The 24,373-nt window shown below is 39.2% G+C and overlaps 1 protein-coding gene across 4 annotated transcripts in view; it reads right to left on the bottom strand.

The window, feature by feature from the left end:
* Positions 1-524: 524 nt before the first annotated feature.
* Positions 525-24,373, bottom strand: part of dync1i1 (dynein, cytoplasmic 1, intermediate chain 1) — a 78,752-nt gene continuing 54,903 nt past the window's right edge. For all 4 annotated transcript variants that reach the window (XM_015376443.1, XM_015376442.1, XM_015376441.1 and 1 more), the window contains 7 exons: positions 23,843-23,989; positions 21,725-21,838; positions 21,398-21,531; positions 19,873-20,017; positions 11,909-12,049; positions 6,902-7,027; positions 525-1,238 (listed from right to left, as the gene is read on the bottom strand). In XM_015376443.1, the coding sequence (XP_015231929.1) occupies positions 1,128-1,238; positions 6,902-7,027; positions 11,909-12,049; positions 19,873-20,017; positions 21,398-21,531; positions 21,725-21,838; positions 23,843-23,989 (918 nt within the window). In that variant the 3' untranslated portion in view covers positions 525-1,127. The remainder of the gene's footprint in view (positions 1,239-6,901; positions 7,028-11,908; positions 12,050-19,872; positions 20,018-21,397; positions 21,532-21,724; positions 21,839-23,842; positions 23,990-24,373) is intronic.

Genomic DNA, 24,373 nt, shown 5'->3' on the forward strand with positions numbered 1-24,373 from the left:
CACGATTTAACCCCTAGTTTCTTTTTTGTTTTGGTTGACTGTATAAACCAAATCCAAAAAAAGGCCCTTGTTTTAAGACACGCAAACCTTCTGAAGATCAGGTGCTAAATGTAAGCTGGTTGTATCAATTCTTGCTTGATGCTGCTTGTCAGGTTGGATGGAGGTTTGAAGGACCCAAATGCAGAGATGAAGGCTGAGGTGGTTACTTGCAATTTAATATCCAAAAAGGTGTCAAATCAAGCAAAAATCCACAAAAAACAACACACAGAAAAACCAAAAGCCATCAGGGAAAACTCACATGAAGTGCAAAGAAATGACAGCGAGGAACCAGCAAACAGTGACTGAACAGAAGGTGTTCAGCAGATTGGGAGCAGGTGTGGACAAAGGAAAGCTAGGGAAAAGGAGGCAACAGAGGGCAACCTAGATATACATAACTCAAATACATCCAGAAAACAACACAAAATGGGAATTAGACCAATAAAACTAGAAAACACCAAAAATATGAATAAAAAAGAAAACTAAAACGGAACCAACAAGTGCAGAATCATGACACAGAATCATGACAGCTGCTAATAAAAAGCAAAGCAGAGGTTTGTTAGTTATGCTTTATTAGCAAACATAGCAGGTTTCACAGCGATTGCTCTGAGTTACAGTAAAACTCTTGTCACAGTTTATCACAGCTGACTGAAATAAAGAACATTAGACATGTTTATCATGCAGATTTAAATCAAGGGGGAAAAAAGCTGAATGTAAATTTGATAGTTATATTTGTAAACAGTACATGACAAAACTTTATAGTCTGGCTTTATTGTTAAAGCTGTGCAAAGCTTTGTTGCAGTACACATATTTTCATAAGGCTATAATACTGCCTCTCTATACTGTAGGCTCACAAGATGCAAGCAACACACCACCTGAAGTCAATAAATAAATCAGTCAATAATGACAGAGAAATAGAGGTCACTTAAAAAGAGTTTTAAATAAAAGCTCCGCTTTGCTCTGAGCACACATGAAGATGTGCATGAAAGAGGAGAAAAGAAAAACTGAATGAAGATCACATGCTACAGGGATGCCGACTGAATTCCACCAGCTCTCTGCTCTCCAGTCACTTCTGGTTTTGGAGTCCTTTTCTATGAAGCCAGCTCCATAGGGCCCTCCTCCTCACCATCGGCTCGGTTAGCGCGGATCTCTGCCAGCGTCCGGGCAAAGTGTGTCCAGTCTTCAGGGTGGACCACGGAGAGCTGTAAAGATACAAGTGTATGAGTTAGTTTAATGCTGGGAGAGTTACACTGTACAGATAACGTGATGATGACATAACTTAATATCCAAGATCTGGATGACCTGAACGTTGCAAAAGACGTCCCCAAAGATTTCTCCTATTTTAGAGTCTCATTATGAGAAAAAGGTTGTTGTGTGCAGACAGAGTAGATCGTAAAGCATGACTGTCTGTTGGATAACTCAAATTACCAGTCTTCTCCATAGTTGAAATTAAACCAATCTAGAATGCTCTCAAAGGTTATTTTTTACTTTTTGAGCTTTAATTAGGAGTCACAATTAGATGTTTCAGGTTATCAACACCTGGTTTTAACTATCTTAACCAACCTGGCCCTATCTGTACAGGATGGATTTGTTAAGCCATTCAGAGGTGGGGCTGCTGGTGTGCTTTAGATAATTGACCTGTTGCGTAACCCCAGCGCTCTTTAGCTTAAGACACGATGGCTAGATATTTTTTCGCTGAGAGCAGAATTCCTGGTTCCATCTTGAGGAGGTTTTCCAGACCACCGCCATTTTGAACCATTAATATGATGCCCTTTAGTAACATGTTGTTGTTAGGGCTGGAAAACAATTCAATATCAATATATATTTGGGATATAAAATTATTTAATAGTAGTGACATGACATCAAAAACATTTTTAGTATTTCAATATACAGTGCAGTTTATAGTTATAGTGTTGGGTACTGACTGATGTTCCTAGACCAGGCGATTTGAGCACATTGGGTACATGAGTAATGTTGTACGCCACAGACAGGGAGCGGCGGTCTGCAGCTGTACTGGGTTGCTCAACTGCCAAGCGGAAAGGTTTAGCTACAAAACGAGAAACAGACAAGATTTCTCCCAGTTTACCATCTCATGAACGAAAAATGCTTGCTGGTTCGCAAAGCTTCAAGTTTCAGTCAGGGGAGAATAGCCGAGTGCAGCCTTGGAATAAGAGGAGAGCTCAGCTCAGGCTTGATGTGTGAATTGATTGATTTAGTCTTGACTGAGCTGATTTTTGCTGGGTTATGGCCCTGTCACACCTTGCCGATTTAGACAGTGTATGCCTGACGTCCCAGAATGTTCTAAAACACTGACATAGACTGAACTTTCTATATATTTTTTCAAATTTAGGCGTATACATAGCGTATTCATAATGAGTCCAGAACTTATGTCCAATGACAGCCTAACTTATGCATAACACAGGGCAGCGTAATGTCTATGAAAAGTCAAAAGCTTGTGTCCTGAGGGGGGGCAGCAATGCACCCAGAGGCGCCCAGTCTGCATTAAAAGATTCCTTTGATTGATTCATATTAACCTAGCTGCTGTTGACCGCCTGCCAAAAAAAACCCAGAAGAAATAAAAAGCAAAAAGAAAACGAAAGAAAGAAGATTTGCAGTCGCAGCAGATTCAGGGTCATGTCTGCTAGGAAGTTTGTTGGTCGTGGTCATCAGCGTGAACGCAGGGAGCATCCATCCCACTCACCTTCTTGCTCCCCCTAGGGATACAGTCTGGAGGAGAACTGACAGTTTCTTCCTGTGAACCCCCTTTTATACCAAAACGCTGTCAATACGCCATTATACAGGAGCTGTAAGTTAGAAACACGTTCATCGGTCGCCTGGAACACGTCAAATATGTTGATATGCATTGGAGATAAGTTCTTGAAGTTACGCATCAGTTATGCACAATTTACTCATAGGTTTTGGATAAGCTAGACACCACGACTTTTTAGTAACTTAAACTTAACGTATGTCGACAATCAAATAACTAACCTTTAACTTATGGCCCACATATGGCATATGGTGGCATATGTCGGGAAATTTTGAGCCTGCTCAATGTACTTGCCGTATGAAGACGTGTGCCAGCTTGTTTCAGCGTGCTTCAGTGTGCTCATAACTTATCCAACATATGCCAGCGTTTTTACAAGATTTTCCGTACATCAGGCGTAGGCTGGTCTAAATCGTCAAGGTGTGACAGGGGAATAAACGAATAAAGAAACATTGCTGGTGTTAACATTTGCAGTGCCATTGAAAAAANTTGCTGGTGTTAACATTTGCAGTGCCATTGAAAAAAACAAAAAAAAACCCAAGGCTTTCTTTAAAAAAACAGAACAAGGTAAGAGACGGGGAGAAATCTTAAGAAATACTAATTTTAAAGCACTGCCATAGCTTTAATTTGTGCTCATCAAAAGTTAGAATTTTGTGAATAACTTGGGGACCTTCATTCTTTATTTTCAGGGCTAGTTATTACTTTTTAGCTTTTTTGCTCATTTATTATGGTCATTTGTAAATATAGTCTTTCAGGCTTATGTGTGTTTGTCTTCTTGAACATTTGGAAGTCAATCATGAAAAAATGAAGGAGGCAATTTTAAAGAAACTGAAAAGTAACTGCAAGTAGCTGTGGACTGAACAATTTGAGCAGATTGTTTTAATTTCAAAAATGTTATATTGGAGGAGATTCATGGACTTTGGATGATAATTCCTGTCTGTTGTGAGCTTACTTGGCATTTTCTATGAGGCTTTAATGTACCTTATATCAATATTTGAATGATATATAAACCAAAATTAAGAAATATATATTGTGAATAATTTTGGCAATATCATTCACCCGTAGTTGCAGTAACATGAATTCGTTTTGTTTTTTTCTAATCAGTCTACAAATGATTTTTAACAGGTGTTTAGGTGGAAAATCAAGATGAATTGTGCCAAAGCTGAGATAGATGTCTTCATTTTGGTCAGCAGGATTTCTTCATAAGATGTGTTGCTTTTTAGGTGTTTAGGTCTACTTCATGCGGTCCGTTTCAGCTGAATTCTTTACCAATGAAATAGTAATTAAGCCTGATTTCTATTTGTAATGGAACAAAAAATATACCATATTTTGACCAAGTTGGTTTGGAATCTGATGTCATTTATGTGAGATGTCATTTATGCATTACTTACTGCATTACTCATATGAGAAAAAACAGCCTGGTTTCTTTGTAACAAGCAAAGCTAATTTATATGATGCAAGCAACATTTCTAGTGTAGCTCTTGGTATTAATGTTAGCATATGTCTCTCTGTTAACATGTGGCAATAACAACCATAATAAAAAAAAAACTAAAAAAAAATCCTGCTTATGCCAGTTTTCTCACTGATGCTGTCCAGTGTGAATAGCTGCAGAGCTTAACCAGCCGACCACCTGGTAGAAGGTCTGGAAAACGTCCACATGGACACAGCAGGTGACACGCTGCAGCGCTCAGTGCAACTACACGTGTTTGTTTCTCCCTGCCTTGCAACACATCCAAAATCTTTGCACTGATCCTGCAGATGAGCACTGATATTATTACAAAACATCATTAATAAAAGTTCAAAGGCTTCTCCTGTTTGCTCGATGTGCTGCTCCCATGCTGTCTATCTGTCGCTGTACACTGTTTCCAACGGTGAGAAAATGGATGATCTGACTGTGAAAACAACACCTTTAAAAAAAGTCTAATCAAATTTCATCTCAGTTTGGTTTTGATTGTGAGCCGTTCAGCAAAATCGTGGGGGGAAAAAAGCTAACAAATAGCCTAAGAAATAAATAAAAGGCTAAAATGTAAACACAGAGAGACTCTAAGGGATATTACACAGTTGCAGACATCTGAATGAAGGTAAATACAAAATTTTAAGCATATTATTGTTAATTGAAACCTAGTTTTATGCTTTTGCCTCTACAGGAGGTTATAAAGGCGAGAATATCATTAGCTCATTTAAAAATTTTTACAAAAAGAGTATTATCTAACTACAATGGAAAACAGTAAAGATGTATCCAAAGAAGACAAAAATAATCAGACTTTTTAAAAAAAAAACAAACACTATAAAAAAACAACAAGAAAATAAGAAAAAAAAAGTTATATTAAACATTTAAAGAAAATAGATGAAGCGCGTCTGATCACTTATGTCACCCTAAAGATAAAACAGACAGGTAACTTAATATATTTGACATATTCTGAGTGAAAATGCAATATACATTGAGGTGACATTTTGGATTCCTGGATGGAAAGCGAAACGTCTACACACTTGGAAACAAAGTCCAGTGGATTGTTTTTTTAACTTTTTTGGAAAGCAATTCATCCATTTAATTTGAGTGAAAATTTAATATTAATGCAAGGGCAGGGGTCAACAAAAATAACACAAATTTAAAGACATCCAATAATATTGTTGAGTTCTACAGTCCCAGGAGCCCCAATGTCTGAAATGAAAAATCCTCTACATGGGCTACAGGGTCCAGCTGAGCCTCGTTTGCCTCTTTGGTGGGACAAAAGCCGCAGCCACCACCCAAGATGTCTGCAAGCCGTTTGCATGGCTTGGTTGTACAAATGTGGCCACAGCTGAAGGGGGGGTCCATAATGCTGATGAGTGACGTCAGCAACAGCAGCGTGACAACGAGAGTTTTTTGCTTAACGAAGCTTTAGTTTGCAAAACCAAGAGATCCAGAAACTGTTTCACGGCTCTGAGCTCTACAGGACAGCAGGGACTGAGTTTTACCCAGTGACTCGGATTTTCCACACAGGGCAACACTTGTAAAGTTTTAATAGATAACCCTGATGGTAAATATGCTTAAAATAAAATGCTTAGAGTAAAATGAAACTGAAATGGAAATTTGTTGGTATTTTTTCCCTTCCTGTAAAAGTCTCCAGACTTGCTGTTATTCCCAGAGATACTTTTTTTTTTTCTTTTACTCTCTTCCCAGTTTTAGCTCCATGGGCAAGTTTACAGTAAAGTAAATACTCCCATTACCACACACACACACACACACACACACACACACACACACACCAAACCCCCAGCTTACAGGACCCATAAAACCTTTCAGCTTCACTCAGTTTTATTGATGCCTCTTCGTTACCATCAAGCCAGTGCTGAGGCCACCGGCTCTGCTAAACTCCCCCCCAGTTTACCACACAAAAAAGAATGCTAAACTTAGCCGAGCAGCTAGGCTAAAATAATCTTCAGGCAATAAGGACATGCAGGCTGGAGCTAAAGAGTTAGGCTGCTCTGTGGCGGTAAAACTTTCAAGGAACGTAAAACAATCTTTAAAATCTTCATATAATAGAAATTGAACTTTTTTTAAATCTCACAACGGAGAAATTAACTCTGCATTTAATCCATCCCCTTTAGGGAGCGGTGGGCTGCCACTGTGCAGCCCCCAGGGAGCAATCGGGGGTTAAGGGTCTTGCTCAGAGACCCAGAGTGGCAGTCGGTGGGAGTGGGTTCCGGACTTACAACCTCAGGATTCCAAGCCCTGTGCCCTAACCACTAGGCCGCCAATATAAGTAATTTATCATTTTTTTTAAGTAACAATGCTAGAGTGAGAAATCCCTGCCATTTGTCTTACTAACACCAATAATTAGATTACAGACAGCAAAAAACTCTGTCAGCTTTTGTTCATTAGTATTAATATGGTGCAGCTGTTTTATTTTTTTGCCATTATTTTGGTTTCTTTATGCTTTTTGCGCCTTTGCTGTAATTAGGTCTTGATTGGGTCAAAGTGAATCAAACTATTATTCTCAGATTAATATTAACATGCGTAAACAAGAGTAGAACAGGAGCTAATTTTTTTTCACAAGAGCAGAAGCCCTATGAATCAAACTGCAATCATCTGAACTTTTACAGGGTTATTTTACGCACCTCTCCCGTATCGTAGATCCAAACTCTACCCTCTGAGTCGCCCACGGCCACCTCCTTCCCTCCTGACGACCAACGGACCCGGTTCAGAGCAGAGGCTCCCTCAATAGTCACGCTGGCAGTTGGAACCTAGAAGGTAAAAAAAATAAAATAAATACATTTTGAAGACTTATTAAATTGTCCATAACTTCCATTTTCCATCAGAGCTATATTATACTTCAATTTGTGCAGGTAAAAAAACTTCACAACAAGGAGGTGTCCATCAGAAGACACTGATCACACCTGTCTTGTTTTAAGAAGCTCTTACACAGTTCTTTGTTTGAGTAGAAACATACAGTATCTTGATATCTTAACATCCCTAAGATGTGCTTCTATTTTGTATAGTGTGAGTGTATTGGGATGAATGGTGTAAGAGGTACTGGGTAGTGTTGCACAAGCAAAAACTAACATTTTGTTGTGACATAAGTTTGTCTTTTTTCCTTGGCCCATGCTAAGTGGTATTTGAGCATCTTGGAAGCAAAAAATACAGGTTACGATAAAAAAGTTGCTGAAATTATCAGAAAGCAGCCTTTTCAGGTAAAGAAAACTTCATCAGCGCTGACAAAGTGTCTGCATGCTGTAGCATGAGATGAGTTCGTGTCCAGACTCAACGTCCTAGAGAGGTAAGTCGTCTATAGACTTTAGAACTATGGAAAATTTTTAATTCATGAAAAATTTCTGCAGTGCTCCATGCTTCTAATGTGGAACCTGGAAAGCCCCCACACATTGAGGAAGAAGGAAAACAAGATAGAGGAAAGGAAGGGAGACTCAATGCAATAAAAGAAAAAACAAAACAAAAAAAGGATACAAGGAGGAACATTTAGAATTAATAAAGATGTGGTTTGGTTTGTGGATCTGTTGCTCTTTTTTTTTCAGCAGAGCAGTGTTTTGGCAGGGGGTGTGGCATGTTGCACTGTGGTGCTGTGGACTGAAGGGCTGGTTATACTCCCGCAGCAGTGTGTTGCAGTGAGCTTGTCGCAGGTATGACGCAGATATTTTTGATTTATGCCCAATTTTGAAGCGTAGTCTGCACTATGTTATTCCATGCCACAAAGCATGAGGGACAATCACAAAGTACTGTAGCTGTGGGTCTAGATACGGCCGAGGCGGTGAGGAAATCGGAAAACGCAGGGGGCAAGTTTTATGCGACAACGGAGGGAGATGAGGGCAAAAAAGAGCGGGGATCCAGGTGGCAAAAGGGTCCCAGCGTTCTTGTGCACCTCGTTCTTCTAGCTAGTCCATCTTCACTAGTCGTTTTTCCCCAATGGCGGTCATAAAAACAGAACAAGCCGGTAAGGTACCAAACAGGAAATATGCATCGTGGAGAGCGGATGTAGATTTAACAAATCAGAGAGCTCCTGTCTGTGGCACTGTCTGCGGTCACCTACAACTTCGGAGAGTTGCACTAGAATGTCTGTGGAAGGGGCGGGGGCATAGCTGTGTTAACTGCGACAAACACGCTGATGACCTTGTTTCTGAGCATAAACCAGCCTTAAGACACCTGCATTCCATCAGCTCATCATTCCTCTGTTTGAAAAGCATGGTTGTCTCAGCACCATGCTGCCAGTTTGTGGTGGACAATTCTGTCCTGTTTGGTCTCCTTGGGGTCCTGATTAACTCCATCTAATCAAGTGGACGAGCTCCCTGCCACCACTCCCTGCTCCAACCTTTTTATAAAAAAAACTTTTAAGACATGCTTTCATAATCTGTCTCGCTTTGAGGTCCAGCAACAGTAATCACAGATGTAACAGAAGAAACAGGAAATAAAGAAAGGATCTAAAGAAGGAAGAACAGGAATTGAGGAAAAGAGGAAGGAAAGAATGTTTTAAAATGAAAAAGTGAAAGAAGAGGGAAAAAAGAAAGAATGAAAGGACAAAAGGGGAATTATAAGAATATGTAACAATTTATCAGCCTTTTTGGTGACACATTTCTACACATAAGAAGTCCAACTGTGCTTGAACACAATATTAGCTTCCGTTTCGATTTCAACTGTGAACTCATCACTTTATCTCATTGAATCTTCAGTAAAAGACTTTTAGTAAAACTCCCATTTACTGAGTTTTTGTTAAAATCATCAGTCAGATTCTATCTGCATGGATAAAGCAACAAGATCACAAAAGAACCCAACCTGTCAATGCCAAACAAATATGAAATGTTTCCTTATTCTGGGTGATAACATGAGGCTTACTAATATTGACTTATTGATGATGGTAATACCTCAGAAGCAGTGTTATTTTAAAGTGAATACCTGAAAGGGACAAGAACATTTTATGCACGAAATGTCTTTTATTCTGAAACAGTATGCAGCAAAAAATACTTATGACAAGCCTCTTGAAGAATTACCACATTTTATTTAGTGACCCTAATTGCAACATGTCCTAATGTTTATTGAAAAATTAGAGGATTACATTATGAGATTACAGAGACAATTTACCACAAGAACAGGGTGGCTTCATTTGAAAGTACTGGAAGCAAATTTACAGCTTTTATTTAACTGGACACAGACGAGGCTTTTTATTCTGAAATAACTTCTACATGTTTGTTGGCATGAGCTGAGCTGAATCTTGATTTCTGTCTTTAGTGCTCATGTTGCACCTTTGAAAACCCAAAACCATCTGCAGCTTTTCCATAAACTGTTCCTGACATGTGGCAGGCGAGTCTGACACATGTCACCAGTGGAGACAGGGGCCTTGGCATCGCGTCTCCTCGCGCAGCTCCTGCGCATTTTAAGCAGAGCTTAACCACAGACTGACTGCCATTAGCCCACTAGCTTCCCTTCCTCTGCAGGAGCGGATTTGAACGGAGGGTTTTAAAACTGCCTGCATGCGTGCGTGTGGTGGAAATGAGAACCAGGCGCGCCACGCTGCTCTGTTAATGCTGTTATGACTCTGCGTTTTTAATATGATGGCAACAATGAAAGCCTGTTGCTATCAGACTGACTTGTGTGTGAGCGAGCGAGCTTTCCATACATCCGTTTGCGTGAGCGTTCGTCTGTGCAAATGTTTCTCATAAAGCACATTGTTAGGCGAGTTAAGCCCCCGATAATGAACTCTTCCTCTGTGTGTGAAAAGGCTGCTGTTGAGGGAACCATGGGAATATGTGCAGCAGATAGAGGAAGTGCTGCTCACACAGCGGTGGCATTAAAGATGCACAGAGATATGAGCTGAAGTGAGACGACATGAGTCTTACATGGTAGAGAAAATGAGAAAAGAGGGAGAGCTTATTATTTGATAGGAGTGAGAGCATCTGTCTCATCGCAGACTTGCATTAAGGTTGAAGTCACTGCCGTGTCCATGGAAACCAAGAGGGAAGGAAAACGGAGGATCCTTTTATCTGGACCTTTACCTGAATGATCAAAGGTTGTCTGCTGGTTTGAAAGAAAGAAAGGTTTTTCGCAGAATCATGGCTGCAGTTACGCTTTTGCTTTAGAGCAAATGTGATGAAAATAACTGTGTTATTCTCACTGGTCCACAGAGCATAGAGCTGCAGCGAGGAGACAAGCTGGAAACAAAATGCTTGCCTGTTTCTTCCAAAGAAGAAACAAAAAGTCTGTTGAAGTTCACCACCTAACACGTCCTAACGCTGTGAAAACCAGAACATGTAAACTTCTTTTATCTTAATAGCAAACCTTAGAAAAGAATGTATGCACAGCACTGAGGACATTGATTGACCACTTGTGGTTAAAATATTAACAACAAAAACATTTAAAGTCACCTTTTATTACAGACTATTTTGTAACAAAACATTTTAGGAAAATTTAACCTTTACAGAGCATCCTTATTCAGTACCGGAAAATCTCAGCGTTGGAGAAGGATCAAATGATTTCCCATCCTGCCATTAATACTTAGTAAAGCGCTCTTTTGGAAACGGATCAACACTTCTTCTACAACTTATCCTAAGGTTGAAGCAAACAAATCTTCCTTCTAGAACAAACTCTCTAAACCATCCAAACAAGATTTACAGGTATTACAACGATGTCATGATTGAGTTCACTCATCATAAGCATCATACCCACTGTACTTAACAGTAACAGCGTGCATGGAGTGTTTTATCCCCCCCTATTACTGCTGGAGTTATGAAAATGGAATCATTCTTATTCTGAAATCGACAAACTAATTTTTCCCTCTTCAGTGAATGGAAAAAGCATTAATTGTATAAACAACTGATAGCATACGGCTAGAATCTAATGTTTGGAAAGTAATGCATTGCTAATTATAAATGCTTTAGTTACTTTTATTGTAAAGTTTCTAGTGAGGATACTTGTATTTTTTCCTGTAATACATTTTAAAAAACAATATTTCTACACATGGGATAAGAGCTTTTTTATTGGAATAATGGTATCAAATCAAAGGATTGACTTCTGTGAGTGCAGAATCTATAAAAAACATAAAAAATAAATATTTTCAATAAGAAAGGCAATGTTCAACTAGACACTGTTCCTTTCTTGATCTTCAACGTTGCACATCATTATAGTGAATTCCAACACTCAAATGGCCTTAAATGCACTCATCTCAAAATAACTGTAACACCACAGCATTTCCAAACTAAACCCTTGGCCTGAACTTTCCTTTTTTTCATTATTATTTTCATGGGACTGAGGGCTGGGGCTCTCTGCTTGCGGTCGCCGACACATCTGTGCACTCCTCTGATGGGACACAATGTGGGAGGAAGATGGTCTCTGAGGTTGTCTGAACGTTAGGCAGAGGTTGTAGAAATGTTAGCGGGGTGGCTGGATGGGAGCCAGGATGAGAAGATGTCACCCCGTCAGATTTAAAGCGAGAGCTGTGGGAAACGCCTACAGGGGGATCTTGAATCGTGTGTGTTTGTGTGTGAAGAGGGAGGTTTGGGTGTTTGGTTGTGCGGTTCGGGCTGAGCCCCAGCTAAAGGCCCTGAGGACACCGCAGAGGCACGCACATCAGCAGGGACCAGGATGACCCAGTAAATACACCCACTGAGAAAAAAAGCACACACCTCAGTGTCGTTGTTGAGGTTCCATAGGTCCAGGCGACCCATGCCGTCCACAGCAGCAAACATGGCGGGATGCACAGGTGACCACATGACGTCATAAACATAGTCGGCGTTGTCCTCAAAAGAGTACAGAGGCTTGTTGTGCTGAAAGAAAGCAGCAGGAATAAGAAGAAATCTGTTGATGAGTGTTTGATAGCGGGGAGTGAAACAGTACTGTACCGAAAAAAAACAACAAAACAAAAACAGAGAGACTACAGGAGATGACACATTGGAGATGGATGGAAAAAAAAGAGAAAGAGAGAAACATGCAGAGTAAAAAAGGAATGGCGAGAGGGAGTGTGTGAGCTTCAGACAGAGTGGCGCTGCCTCAGCCTTGGGGCCTGTCTGGGTGCAGAGCCTAATTAAAAAGCCTTGCACATTCACAGAGCACCATAAAAACCGCTGTGAGAGATGAAAGGCAAGCCCCCCCCCACCCGCCCTCACAAGGTGTACTGTAACCTTAACACAACAGCTGTCGGAAGGATGGAAAGAGATAGAAAATGCAACAAGGAGGAGGGATGGACAGGTCAAGAGGTGCCTCTAGAAGGATGGAGGCGTTTCAGCCGCAAAATAGGTTAATTTATCAGAAATAAGTTTGTTGATGAAACTGCATGAAAAACTGCAACAATAATCTCAGTATTCAGGTCTGCTGATATTACACTTTTAATATAAACTCAGAATGAAGTTTCACACCTGGTTTTGGTGGGAGATGTTTCACCTTTGCATGTGAAACTTGGCAGTGCCCTCTAGTGGACAAATACCACATTGCATGTCATAATATACAGACAGTGGAGGACACATCTATCCATTCCACAGAAAGTTTCTGACCTTCTACTCCACAATATTTTTGCCAATTTAATAAGCTTCTGCAGAAAATGCGATAAAAATGTGACAAAACTGAAACACTAACGACAGAATTTTATTTGGGTTTACATCAATTAGTATGAACTGAAGAAAAAAACAAGGAAAATCATGTTTCATCTCGGTCCAACTGGTATTTATTTACTGCTGAGTACAAACACAATCTACAGCACTACAAATTAATAACATCTGTCACTTCTTTAAAATCCTAAATACATATTAAATGTAATGAGGACACAATGGCATTGGGGTTTCCAGATTTAGGTCATATTAAAATTGGATATAGATGAATCTGATTCAACTGCAAAAATAATAAATCTTCAAAACACATCAAAGGAACAAAACTGTGGCAAAACCAAATTTAAAATGCCAACAGACAGTGGTGCTGAAACATGGCATTTCTCAGGCATTCAGGCACTAAATCAGCCCTTTTACAGAAATACTTTTTTCTAAAATGCGTTTGGTGTATCTAAATAGTTTTATGTTTCAGGAAATACATCCTTCTCTACAGAGCTGGATAATTAAAAGAATACATTATGCTTTGGTTTTGATAGTCATCCTGATGGACTGAAATGATCATCTGCTGTCATCCATCATAAATTATATTTGTAAGTTAAAAAATGTGGAAGAATCTGCTGGAATGTGTGCGACTGTCTGTGTAATCCCCATCTTTCAGACTGACAGTGCGGACTCCAGGGGCTTAAAAACCAAACCTGTGTTCCCGACAACAAGGGTGGGAGGGGTCCTGGAGAGGAGACAGGTTGGCTGGAGGAGTGAAATAAAAGAATGTACAGTATCTGTCTCTCTTCCTCATTCTTATCCCCCTCTTCACTCCCCTCTCCACCCATTACACTTTCTTGCTCCAATGTTTTGGAGTCAACATGTACGCACCCAGAAAGCCTACAATAAACGACCGAGTTAATGTCAAGCTTAGATTGAAATAGTTTTCCAGTCAGTCTGATGGCAGGGGAATTTGTTTCTTTTTCTCTGCATCATTTTTTTTTTGTCGATAGGTTAAAGGGTGACCGTTTATGTTCTTATCATATCAGCTTTGTTTTATTCTCCTTCTATATTCGTCATCCTAGCTCTTGTATCTGAACACATCTCACTTTTTCTAAAATCTATCTGTCACCTAATTCAGGTATAAACTGAAAATTATACGTGACTTAAAGAAATCAACAGAACTGATTCCGGTTTAAGCTATTGTTGTGGGATTTTCCCTCCTTTTCCAAAGAACGTGAGAAGTTTCAAAACTAATCTCAAAACATGGTTTAATCCAAGTGGCGCCACACAGAAAGTACCTGGTTGTCATTATCTTCCCGGTGATGGTAGGCCACGAGGCTCCATGCACGCCTGAGCTAGAAAACCGTTCCTGAACAGAGAGCTTCAGTATTACAGCGAGCTGTGTTATTACAAATAAACAAGAAGCAGCTACAAAGCAACTTTTCAGATTGTTCAAAACATTAATTTACAGTGATCAAAAAAGTAGGAAGGAAAAACTGTCACTTCAGATCAAAAGGCACTAGCATAAAATATTCAAATGATCATTTTTACTGCAGTAGTAAAATGATCCAAGATTACTTCTTCCCTATCAGTACTTTGGAGTCGCTTTCTCATGAAACCAGGATATTTCTCAGATCATTAATGTCCCTATATTTTGATTTTTTTTTTTTTTACCAGAAAAAAGATTGCCTTCAGCATCCATATAGTATGGATTGCTTATAGTGCAACTTTAGAAATGGGTCAATTATGCAATAACACTTCCTACACTAATAAACCAAATTTTTTGCACTAAAAATGTTTCCACTGTACTGCTTCATGAATATATATGCTAAAAATAATTGGAATTGGAAGGAAAATATAAGAAAATGCTTGAAATTGAAATGAACCCTCTTTTTGAAAAGAGTCAACTGTCACAACAACCATTGTCATCTCTAGCCTAATTCGTTCAGCTGATCTCCTTTACCAAGCAATGAAATAATACCAGCTGAAGTCTTTTGCAGATTACACATATAGCCATTTTTATATGATATGGAGTCATATTGATAAACCTCAGCATATGTGGAAAGCAAGGGCTTCATTTGGTTTTATTTGAACATAATCTGACTAAATTCGGGAAGGGGGGGATTGGTAACATTAGGAAGAAAATTGTACAAATAATAAACAAACAAATTTGTACTCTAAAGGTGCATTCATCCTCGGGGAGGGTGGTGGATCTACATAGTATCTCTATGCAAACGAGGTGGACAATAATTGTGAAACGCCTGACCGGTAAATCTAATTCGGTAGAAATGAGTTGTTGTCTAACAGTGGCATCGCATGGAGAGAATAAAGCGGTGAAGTTGAAAATTTTTTTCTATGAAATTATGTAGCGGCAAATAATCAGGGACTGGTTTTGTTTGTGACATTGGTTGAAGAAGTGCAGCCGAGGCAAAGAAATAAGGAATGCTATTCAGATGTTTTTAGGTGACTTTTAAAAAGGCTGTTTTAATTTAGTGTGTCAGCTTAAACTTGTATTTAAGAAATTGCGTTTAAAACTAAAAAGGGTAAATCTGTAAAAGAGGAATTAAACACCAGATCTATGTTACTGTTAAAATGTGGATTTTCTAATGTAGACCCTTATAAATTCTAAAGTATCTTCTTACTGCTGCTAATGCAGTTTAATTTTTCTATTATCTAAATTCCAACAAGATAAAAAAAAAAAAGTTGAAAAACACTGGAGTTTGTTTTCCAAGTTTGTAGACATTTTGCTTCCCATCCAGGAAGCTTTTTCAATTCAAAATGTCTGGATTAGCATTAAGCTCCAGGCTTATAGAGCAGCCACATACCACCTTAGGGGTGGTATGTGGCTGAATTTCTACTTCACTGCAGTAAAAAAAAACAAAAAAAACAGGTGTTTTGTATTGGCCTGTAGAAAAATGCACATACCAAATGGCTCACAAGAAGTGACTGTGGATGAGATTACTGCGCGTGCGCATCCCCGCAGCATTGGCATGTTGCTCCACAGGCGCAGGGGTAGGTCGGGGTTCTCTGGTAGGGCGTCAGGGCGACATGGCATTTAGAACGTCAGACAGCACTTCTGAAAAACGAGATTGGGAGATCCCAGCTCTCGCTGCAACCGTACGCTGGAATGACCCAGATGCAAAAAAGTGCAATGTTGCAAGGAGTTTTGTGATATCTGGTATTGCGTGGGTCCTCCTTGTGGCTGGCTCCAAATCCATTCGGAGTTCCCCCAACAGCTCCAAAATGGCAATGCTGGATAAACGATATGTTTTGATGATCGTTTCCTCGTTCATTCCAAAAATATTCACACGGAGTGATAAAATGCGTTCTCTGCGTCTCCTTGCTTCATTTCCATGTCTCCTTCTTGCGACAATAACCGCTGCCATGTGTGCGCAATTACGCATACAGACCATTTGCACCTTCTTTTGAAACATGTTAAATATAGAGTCAGATACCGTTAGCAAAATTGCTTTCAGGTTTGATAAATCACTTTGCGAGTGCTAAATTAATATATTTACATGTTCTCCTCCCACAAGACGCACTTTTGTGTGTAAACGCCCCATATTGCATATTCATTGCAGAAAAAGTACTAAATGGATAAGAGGCGCTATTTAGCACGTTTTAAAGACCAAATCCTTTTAGCACGCTGTTGATAGATCAGTTTGTACATTTTTTTAGCGTGCGCAGTGAAATAGCTCACGTTTTTATACACGCAAACCTTTGATAGATCCGGCTCTGAGTTTGAGTCTTATATAGACAAAGCCTTGTATCGCTTGGAAACATGCAAATGGTAACCGATGAATGGGAAACCAAATCCAGTGGATATTTTTTTGAAATTTTACGGAATGTCTTCAAACTTGGAAAACAAAGTCCAGTTTTTTCTTTTTTGATTTTGTTTTTTAACTTCGTTGGATGACTATGACCTGGATGACTGGGAATCTTCACCCCCATATCTATTATTTAAAGTGGTACACATCTTTCCTAACTCATTACATTTCTACGTCACAGCACCAAGTTCAGGTATGGCGTGGGTTTGGAAATGTAAGCATTGCACTTCAGTTTTTCATGTGAGGACTTATTTCCTATTAGTCAACATGGCTTTTATTTTAGGTACTTAGATTAATCGGTCATCTTAAATTTCCCGCCACATTCTCTCATCCTGATCGCACCAGTGCTTAAACCCATTCCCATCATCACCATATTTGGCCACGCCCCTCAGTGTCGCTTGGCAACACACTTCATGTACTTGACCTCAGACTCGACCTGAGCCTGACTAATTCACCAGCTGATATTAGTTTAAGGGCCTGAAAGCTACTGTTATGTTTCTGCAAATTGTTTTGCAGGAAGTAAAACTTAGAAATAACATTATTATACCTGTAAAAATCTGGATTTATTTTATTATTTATCCCTCCATATTAGGAAGGATTATGTTGGAAAAGTGACTGCTCTTTTAAATAAACTGAAAAATTTTTTTTACTCAGCTATTTATAGAGATCCAGAAAAAAAACACCCCTGCTTTTAATTACTGCCCAGGTTAAATGTGCATATCAAAATCCAAACTGATATAATGTTTTACGACTGCAGCTGAGACACCTTCACCCAATTAAAAGGGCACACCAGGTCAGACCTCTGCCATAATCTCATCTCCAAAGACACCTTCTGATACTCAGCTCAGACATTATCCACACTCCTCACCAATCACCTGAGCTGACAGTGATGCAGGCCTGTAATTAACTCCTTCAGGGAGCAGAAGAGGAATTATTATACTTCATCCAATCACTTAGTAGATGCTGGCTTTGGGGTCAAGAGAGCAAGAAGGTTCAAGTTATGCGCCATCATAAACTCACTCTCAGCTGTCACGACATCTTCAAACTCTGGCCCAGCTCAGAACGTTTCCACTAACCACAATATTTGCACCGCTGAGAGTAAAAACATTAGCAAGCTTCTGTACGACGGCCTTTTTAAACTGTGAGGGCAAACGTGTGAGCGAATACGAAAACAATTCAACGGCGACCTGTGTGTGTGTGAATAGCAGGAGGACTGAAGGTTGACCTCAAGGGGATTTCATCCCAGCAGAGACCGCCTCCTTAAGATATATATGCATGTGAGGCATGTGCGGTGTCTCTGTAGTCTCACACCTTCACACCTCCAGGTAAGTGCCTGCCCACACACAAACATAGGTTATGTTGGAAGGGATAGAGGCACACATTCCTGCGGTGGCCTTAAAAGGAAAGGGAATTCCCAAATCCCGAAAAAAAATAAAAATAACACACTCTGCTGATGAAAATCCGCAGAAATGTTTTAATATGTGTCGCAGGGCTTTATGGACTGGCTGCCTGCAAACATGAGCCAGAATTCATCATAATGTTTTATGGTCTGTTGCTGCCAAGTATGAAAGCTGAAAAAAAGATCCTGAGCCTGGCTGTAGGTATTATGGTGAATTCATCATGCTTTTTATCATCTTCAGGAGGCCGTTTTAAGACTTTGGATGTTTCCTTTAAGATGATTTTCTCAACTGTCTTCTTTTTGAATCTACATAAGCTTTTTTTAAGCAGTTTGATTTAGGATCTCTAGTTTAATTCCTCCTGCTGACTTCTGCAATCAAATGCTTTGCTCTTCTGTTGATGCATAAATCTGTGCAACATATAAAATCAACAGAAAACTGAGAGTTGAGCCTCTGAGGCATAAAAAATGTCTTGTCTGTGTTTTAACCAACTTTTCTCTCAGCCAGCCTTTCTCCGACAGCAGTAGTGACTGTTTGTATTTTACTGCCACCGAAATGCTGGCAAATGGAACTCATCACGTTAGTTTGAAGGGAGAGAAAATGCCCTGAGTGGACAAGGTCACTCTAAAGCGCCAAGAGGAGGAGAGCCCACCTCTTGAGTCTGTCCGACTTTGATTCTCTGAATGTGCTCGCCGGCGGCATCCTGTCAGGGGTATTTGACAAACACACAAGGAACCACAGAAGTAAACCTAGTTCTTCGTCTCCATCAGATTAAATGCTAAGAACGTAAAAAGTGACAAAGACCAAGATGCATGTTATGTATATGTACTAAAGCATGTGCAGACTCTAGCTAACCTGTACAGCCTCTTAAATCTGGTTATAATTTTAGTTTTTTTTACATGCTGAAATGTCATTGTAATGTATTCAAATTAAAAGTTGTGCCCCAACAAAGAGCACACCTGAAAAGTAACTTTTAAAAATTTATTTAACCATTATTAATCTGAAAAATCTGAAAAGCATGGTGTGCATTTGGATTCCATCCCATGTCCATTTATCCACCAAATAAAATCCTAACCAAAGCAGCTCACCTTAGTGGTCATCAGTCCACCTGTAATTACAGTATAATTACAGTTGTTTCTAAAGGCCAATTGGTTCACAAGAAGTTATGGAGAGGTGAAGAAAAAACGTTATATAGAAAACAATATCCTGAACCTTGAACATCTAAACGAGCTTTGTTTAGTTTATCTACTTAAAATACAAACTTAAACACCTGAAGTGAGAGGCTTAAAAAGAGAATATTCAGAAAAGCAGCCATGGTAGATCTGGGGAGCTGCAAGGTTCAACGTGTCTTTGGTTGCAAACATGAGAGAATGGGCACAGCTCCTTGTGATGAATTATGTTACTGTCGGGGAGCAATAACCAAAAGTGCTTTTGGGTTTTCTCCTTAACATCTTTATATAAATATGAAGACAACATTTAAGTGTTATTAAGAGAATATTTCATAAGAGAGTTTCTGGGGACAGAGTCTTGGAGAAGGACGACCTCTGAGAGGATAAATTCAGGTCATATTTATCAGTTTCTGGCTTCTGATTAATACATACACAACAACAGGTTGTACAGACCTTACTCCAACACACATACACACGGACACGCATAAACAGCAAGAAAAAGACTGATTTTCAAATAGTTGTTCATCCAATGTACTCAACTCCCTCCCCTCATTCTCTCAGGAGTCCCTCTATGTAACCTTTCAGAGGCCACAATCAACCCCCCACACATCTGTTCCCTCTGCCTTTTCCTCCCTCCTTCACACGCATACATGAACTCACACACGGTGTACCTTGGTGCTCCAGAGCTTGACCGTCCAGTCGAAGGAAGATGTAATAAACAGGTGGGAGAAGTCCACTGTCCCCACTGCGCTGTGACAGCTGATGCCAGTCACCGGCCCCTGGTGGCCCTCGAACATTTCACAGATTCCCGCTTTACTGGAGGAGATTAAAAGAAACACATAATTCAAATTTTTTATTATATTTAATTGCATTTTTCCTAAACCTGGTAAAAAGGCTAGAATATTTATTTCACTATAGCTTGGTTTCCATTACAAATGTGCGAAAAAACATGTAGATATTCTGCTAATAGAACATAAATCTGTGATAAACGGATCCATGAAAACAACATGGTAGCGGCATACAGTATGTAAACGCATGAGATACACTTGCATGTTTCAGCCATGGATCTAGTGGGCGCCATCATCCTCCAGCAACATCCGTTCTTCTTCATTGTCTTTTTACAAGGCATTAAGGTCTGGTTGCAGATCACGTGACTCGTGAGATGCGAAAAAAAGTGTTTCCATTGCCGTTTTGCAAAATGTAAGAATTTCAACATGGCTAAAAAAATACTTCATAGAAGTATAAAAACATATTTTTCAAAATTACGCAGTTACCATTTAAAGAATTTATTTTCTTAATCATAATTTGCACAACTTGATGGTTAATGGAAAAGAAGCTACTGATGGTTTATTTCTGAGTGAGTAATATAGGCATAAAACAGCAACAGAAAAAGATGCAAAAAGTTTCTCTTTCTGCTGATTCATACATTTTTTTCAAAAAACAGATCAAATATACCTTCCTAGAAAAATGTTTAGCTAAACCACTTTGTTTCCTTTATTTTGAGGCTACCTTAAACTGTGCATGTGTTTTTCACTAAAATGGCATGACCTCCTGACACCAACAACCAACATAAACCACAATAGCCTTAAGGAGTAATAATTCTTTGCATAAATATTTTGACTTGTTGTAAAAAGGGTTCATTTTTAGACCACATGATTACAGAGCATTAGTTGTAAAGGCTCAAACATACTTGGGTGTATTGACCAAAAAACGTGGTCTACACTTTGGGTATTTTTGACTTCACAGTAAAGCATAGCATGATCCTCCTGCCCATTAGGGACACACTGTTAAAACTGATCTCTGCGAGAACTTGTAGAACATATATCTGCTTTAAATGTTTCTGCTATGTTTACTAAAAAATTAAACCTTCACCTTTTGGCAGCATTTAAATAACTTCCTACACTATGAATGCCTCCACCTGACTTAAACTTCCCGCTCCTTACTGACACTAAAATAAGCTAACAAAGATCCTTTTTCCCGTTTCCTCCACACTGAAGAGTGTGATTTGCACAAATTACTAACACTTTTTTTGCAGTGCGTTTACTGATCAGGAAAGAAGATGGGATTTTTGAGTTTATAAATGGCAAAAATCCACCAACTTCAATCAGTGATTTATCTGTTGATGCCTTATCATCACATATAGTTACAGGTAAATTAAGCACAGGTTTGCACAAAGATGCAAGGCGTTTTCCCCACCTTCCATGTCTGGATGCAGTGTACACGGTGCCCTCTTCGCTCCCCACCACATAGTTGTTGACATCTCCCGTGGGGAAAGCCATACCAGTCACAGCAACAGGCTTAGATTTATTGTACACAAGCTCCATGGTCTCCTAGACAAAGGAGTATCATTATTTTTGTTAATTTGCACTAATAAAGACTTCTAAGGCATCTATCATACAGAAATCCAAGAGAACTTTTCTTACAAACAGCCTTTTCTACAAACGTCTGAACATTTAACTCTCCTAGCAGGTTGGGGGGAACTCATCAAAACCGATGGTCTGATGAGGGACAATTTTTCATTACCTGAGGCTGAGAAAGCATATCCAGACTCCACGAACACAACCTCCCATCTGTCGACACGCTGATCAGGTTGTTGGCGTTCTGGGTGCCGACCACGTTCACACAGTAGACGGGGTGCTGCCATCAAACACACCCCATAACACGCAGTCACGAAACAGAAAGGGAAAATAATATGTTTGCAGTGCAACTTATCAGACAGAAAATATGCTTTAATAAAAAGACACATTAGATAACATTCTTAAAAAAATAAAAAATTTTTTACCTGAGAAATCTGTTTTGAATAGACAATTCCTGAATACAAAAAATGTTTGGAACATTGATCTTCTATAGTTTTAAGCATTGGCTTTAGTAATTTTAAAAGTGTTTATAATCGAATCACGTGACATAATGAGCTGCTTTAAGGAATAAAAGCACAGAAGGCTGACAGGCAGCTGCATGTCAGAGTGCAGTGGTGCTTTTCAAGCCCTTTACGCTTGGAACATGTGCTGCTGTTCAAATCCACAAGTGTGTGAAGCCATTATATCATTACTGGGCAGTAATTGATTTGTCTGCTGGGCTGCACAAAGGGTCCATTCAGCAATCAGCACCATGCTAGTAAGCTAGACTTCAGACTACACTTAACGGCAAAAGACTAGGGCTGCGGTCTCCTCAAACCTACAGTGTGGATGGTACGTAGCGATATACGGGTATATATGGCATCGGTAACTAAGATTAGACAAGGACATGAGCTTGAAGATGTTACTTATATACATGCATTGATGATCTGCCAAAGTTTAGGGAGTTCACTACAGGTTAACTGAGTAATCCTTTCAATTTGTTTTCTTCTTATCACGTCACAGTCTCCCTAAAATGCAAAACATGACATTTAGAAAATGTAACATTCTGCTATAAAAAAAAAAAAAATGGGTTTAGGTTTCAAAACATCTAGTTTTCTTGGGTTTCCAGTAGGTTTAGGAAATGTTGTTTATGTAAATGATTTGTGTGGTTATGTCTCTCAAATGATTAAAAAATGTAAAACAGAATTTTCTTAATTATCATGTATTTTTTTGTTTTTTGTTCGCTTTGTAAAATGAAATGAGAGAGAATTTCATTCCAAAACGGTTGGCTTTGTTGTTGTTTTTTTTTACTCTAACCAATATTATTATTAATATTTAAAAATGCCTGTTTCATTTCTTAACATAGATGTTGTCTTTAACAGAACATTGTAGATTTCTTCAACAAATTAAAGCTGAATAAGAGAAATTCTGGTTGCATGATGTCCTTGTGCCAAGTGGTTAGGCTAAACTCAGTTCAGATTTTATTTATTTAAAATTTTTCTTTTATTTTCTTATTTCAATTTTTTTCCTAGTATATTTTCTAAGCTGAGCTTTTATTGATACAATTCCTATAGGCCAATACTTTACAGACAATAGCAAGAGTCTGCAAACTGCAGCCCTGGAACTGCCCGTGTCTCTATTAAACCTCTACAATGGCTCTTAATAAAGGTCTAAATGATATAAAGAACCAATTTCTGTAGTTCTTAGAAGCATTTTTAAACAATATGAAACACATTTTTATTTTACATCAAATTGGCATCAAATAAAAAAAAAAAAATCAATGCTTCATCTTTATGAAACATTTTATTTTTTTCCTAATTTTACAACAGAAAATTACAAGTTAGACTTGGTTTGTTCAAAATGGCAACATATTTCTTACCCCTGATATTTATAAAATAATAATGTATTTTATTATATGGTTATATAATGCACCTTTAACAATTTTTTACATAGCCAGACTCGGGGCAAAATGGCTCCTTTGCTTTTTAAAAGGAGGAATGCACCTGGTTATACCCAGGTTATATACTGCATGCTCTTCCTAGGAGTATGGTAAGAAAAGGAGGGGAACTCTACGGTTTAACCTTTCCAACTAATGGCCCAGTAGAAACCGGCATAATTTTAGCATAGACGCTCAATCTAACTGGGTTGTGATGTGCTGTATTAAGACTTTGTTTTCTAACAAAAAAAATAAATAAATATCATTAAAGGGGAACTGTTCCTTAATAACTTTTCTTTTCAGTGTGATAACTGGTAGGAAAGTTTGGTATTACTTACTTAATGGTATGTTATGTAAAAAGGGCCTTACAGTGTGTGCTGCAGCAGATAGAGGTGTCCTCTGGACAGGGGTCCGTCGGTGACTGCGGTTGTCCCACAGAACGATCTGCCCTGAGTAAGTCCCTCCAACCACCAAGTTGGGATGAAACTTGGCAAAACCAACAGATACCACCGGAGACTGAGGACAGAGGAAAAGGATCCATGAGAGCTTGCTTTTTTTTGAGAATGGGATATGCTAGATAATAGAGAAAATAATGAATGTTTAAACCTTATGGATTGGGAAAATTATGAGACGAGACATCAGTTGGTGAGAAAAGATTGAGATATGAATTGAAAGCGGTTATGCTCCACTGGGTGGGAGTTAAAACCAGTCATTGGGACAACGAGATGGGTGGCAGACGTGGGGAAGCAGACAGAAACGGAGATGATGAGCTTGGCCGCTGAGAGGGTCCTCCAAAGAGAGGAGAGAGGGGTGAAGGGGTGGAGAAAAGACAAAGAAGGGAATTGTCCCCCCCCGTTCCCCCCGCCGTTTCACATTACAGCATCAAAACTCCAGCAGCCA

The sequence above is a fragment of the Cyprinodon variegatus genome, unplaced genomic scaffold, assembly GCF_000732505.1.
Source record: "Cyprinodon variegatus isolate N-32 unplaced genomic scaffold, C_variegatus-1.0 Scaffold135, whole genome shotgun sequence".
Classification (NCBI taxonomy): domain Eukaryota; kingdom Metazoa; phylum Chordata; class Actinopteri; order Cyprinodontiformes; family Cyprinodontidae; genus Cyprinodon; species Cyprinodon variegatus.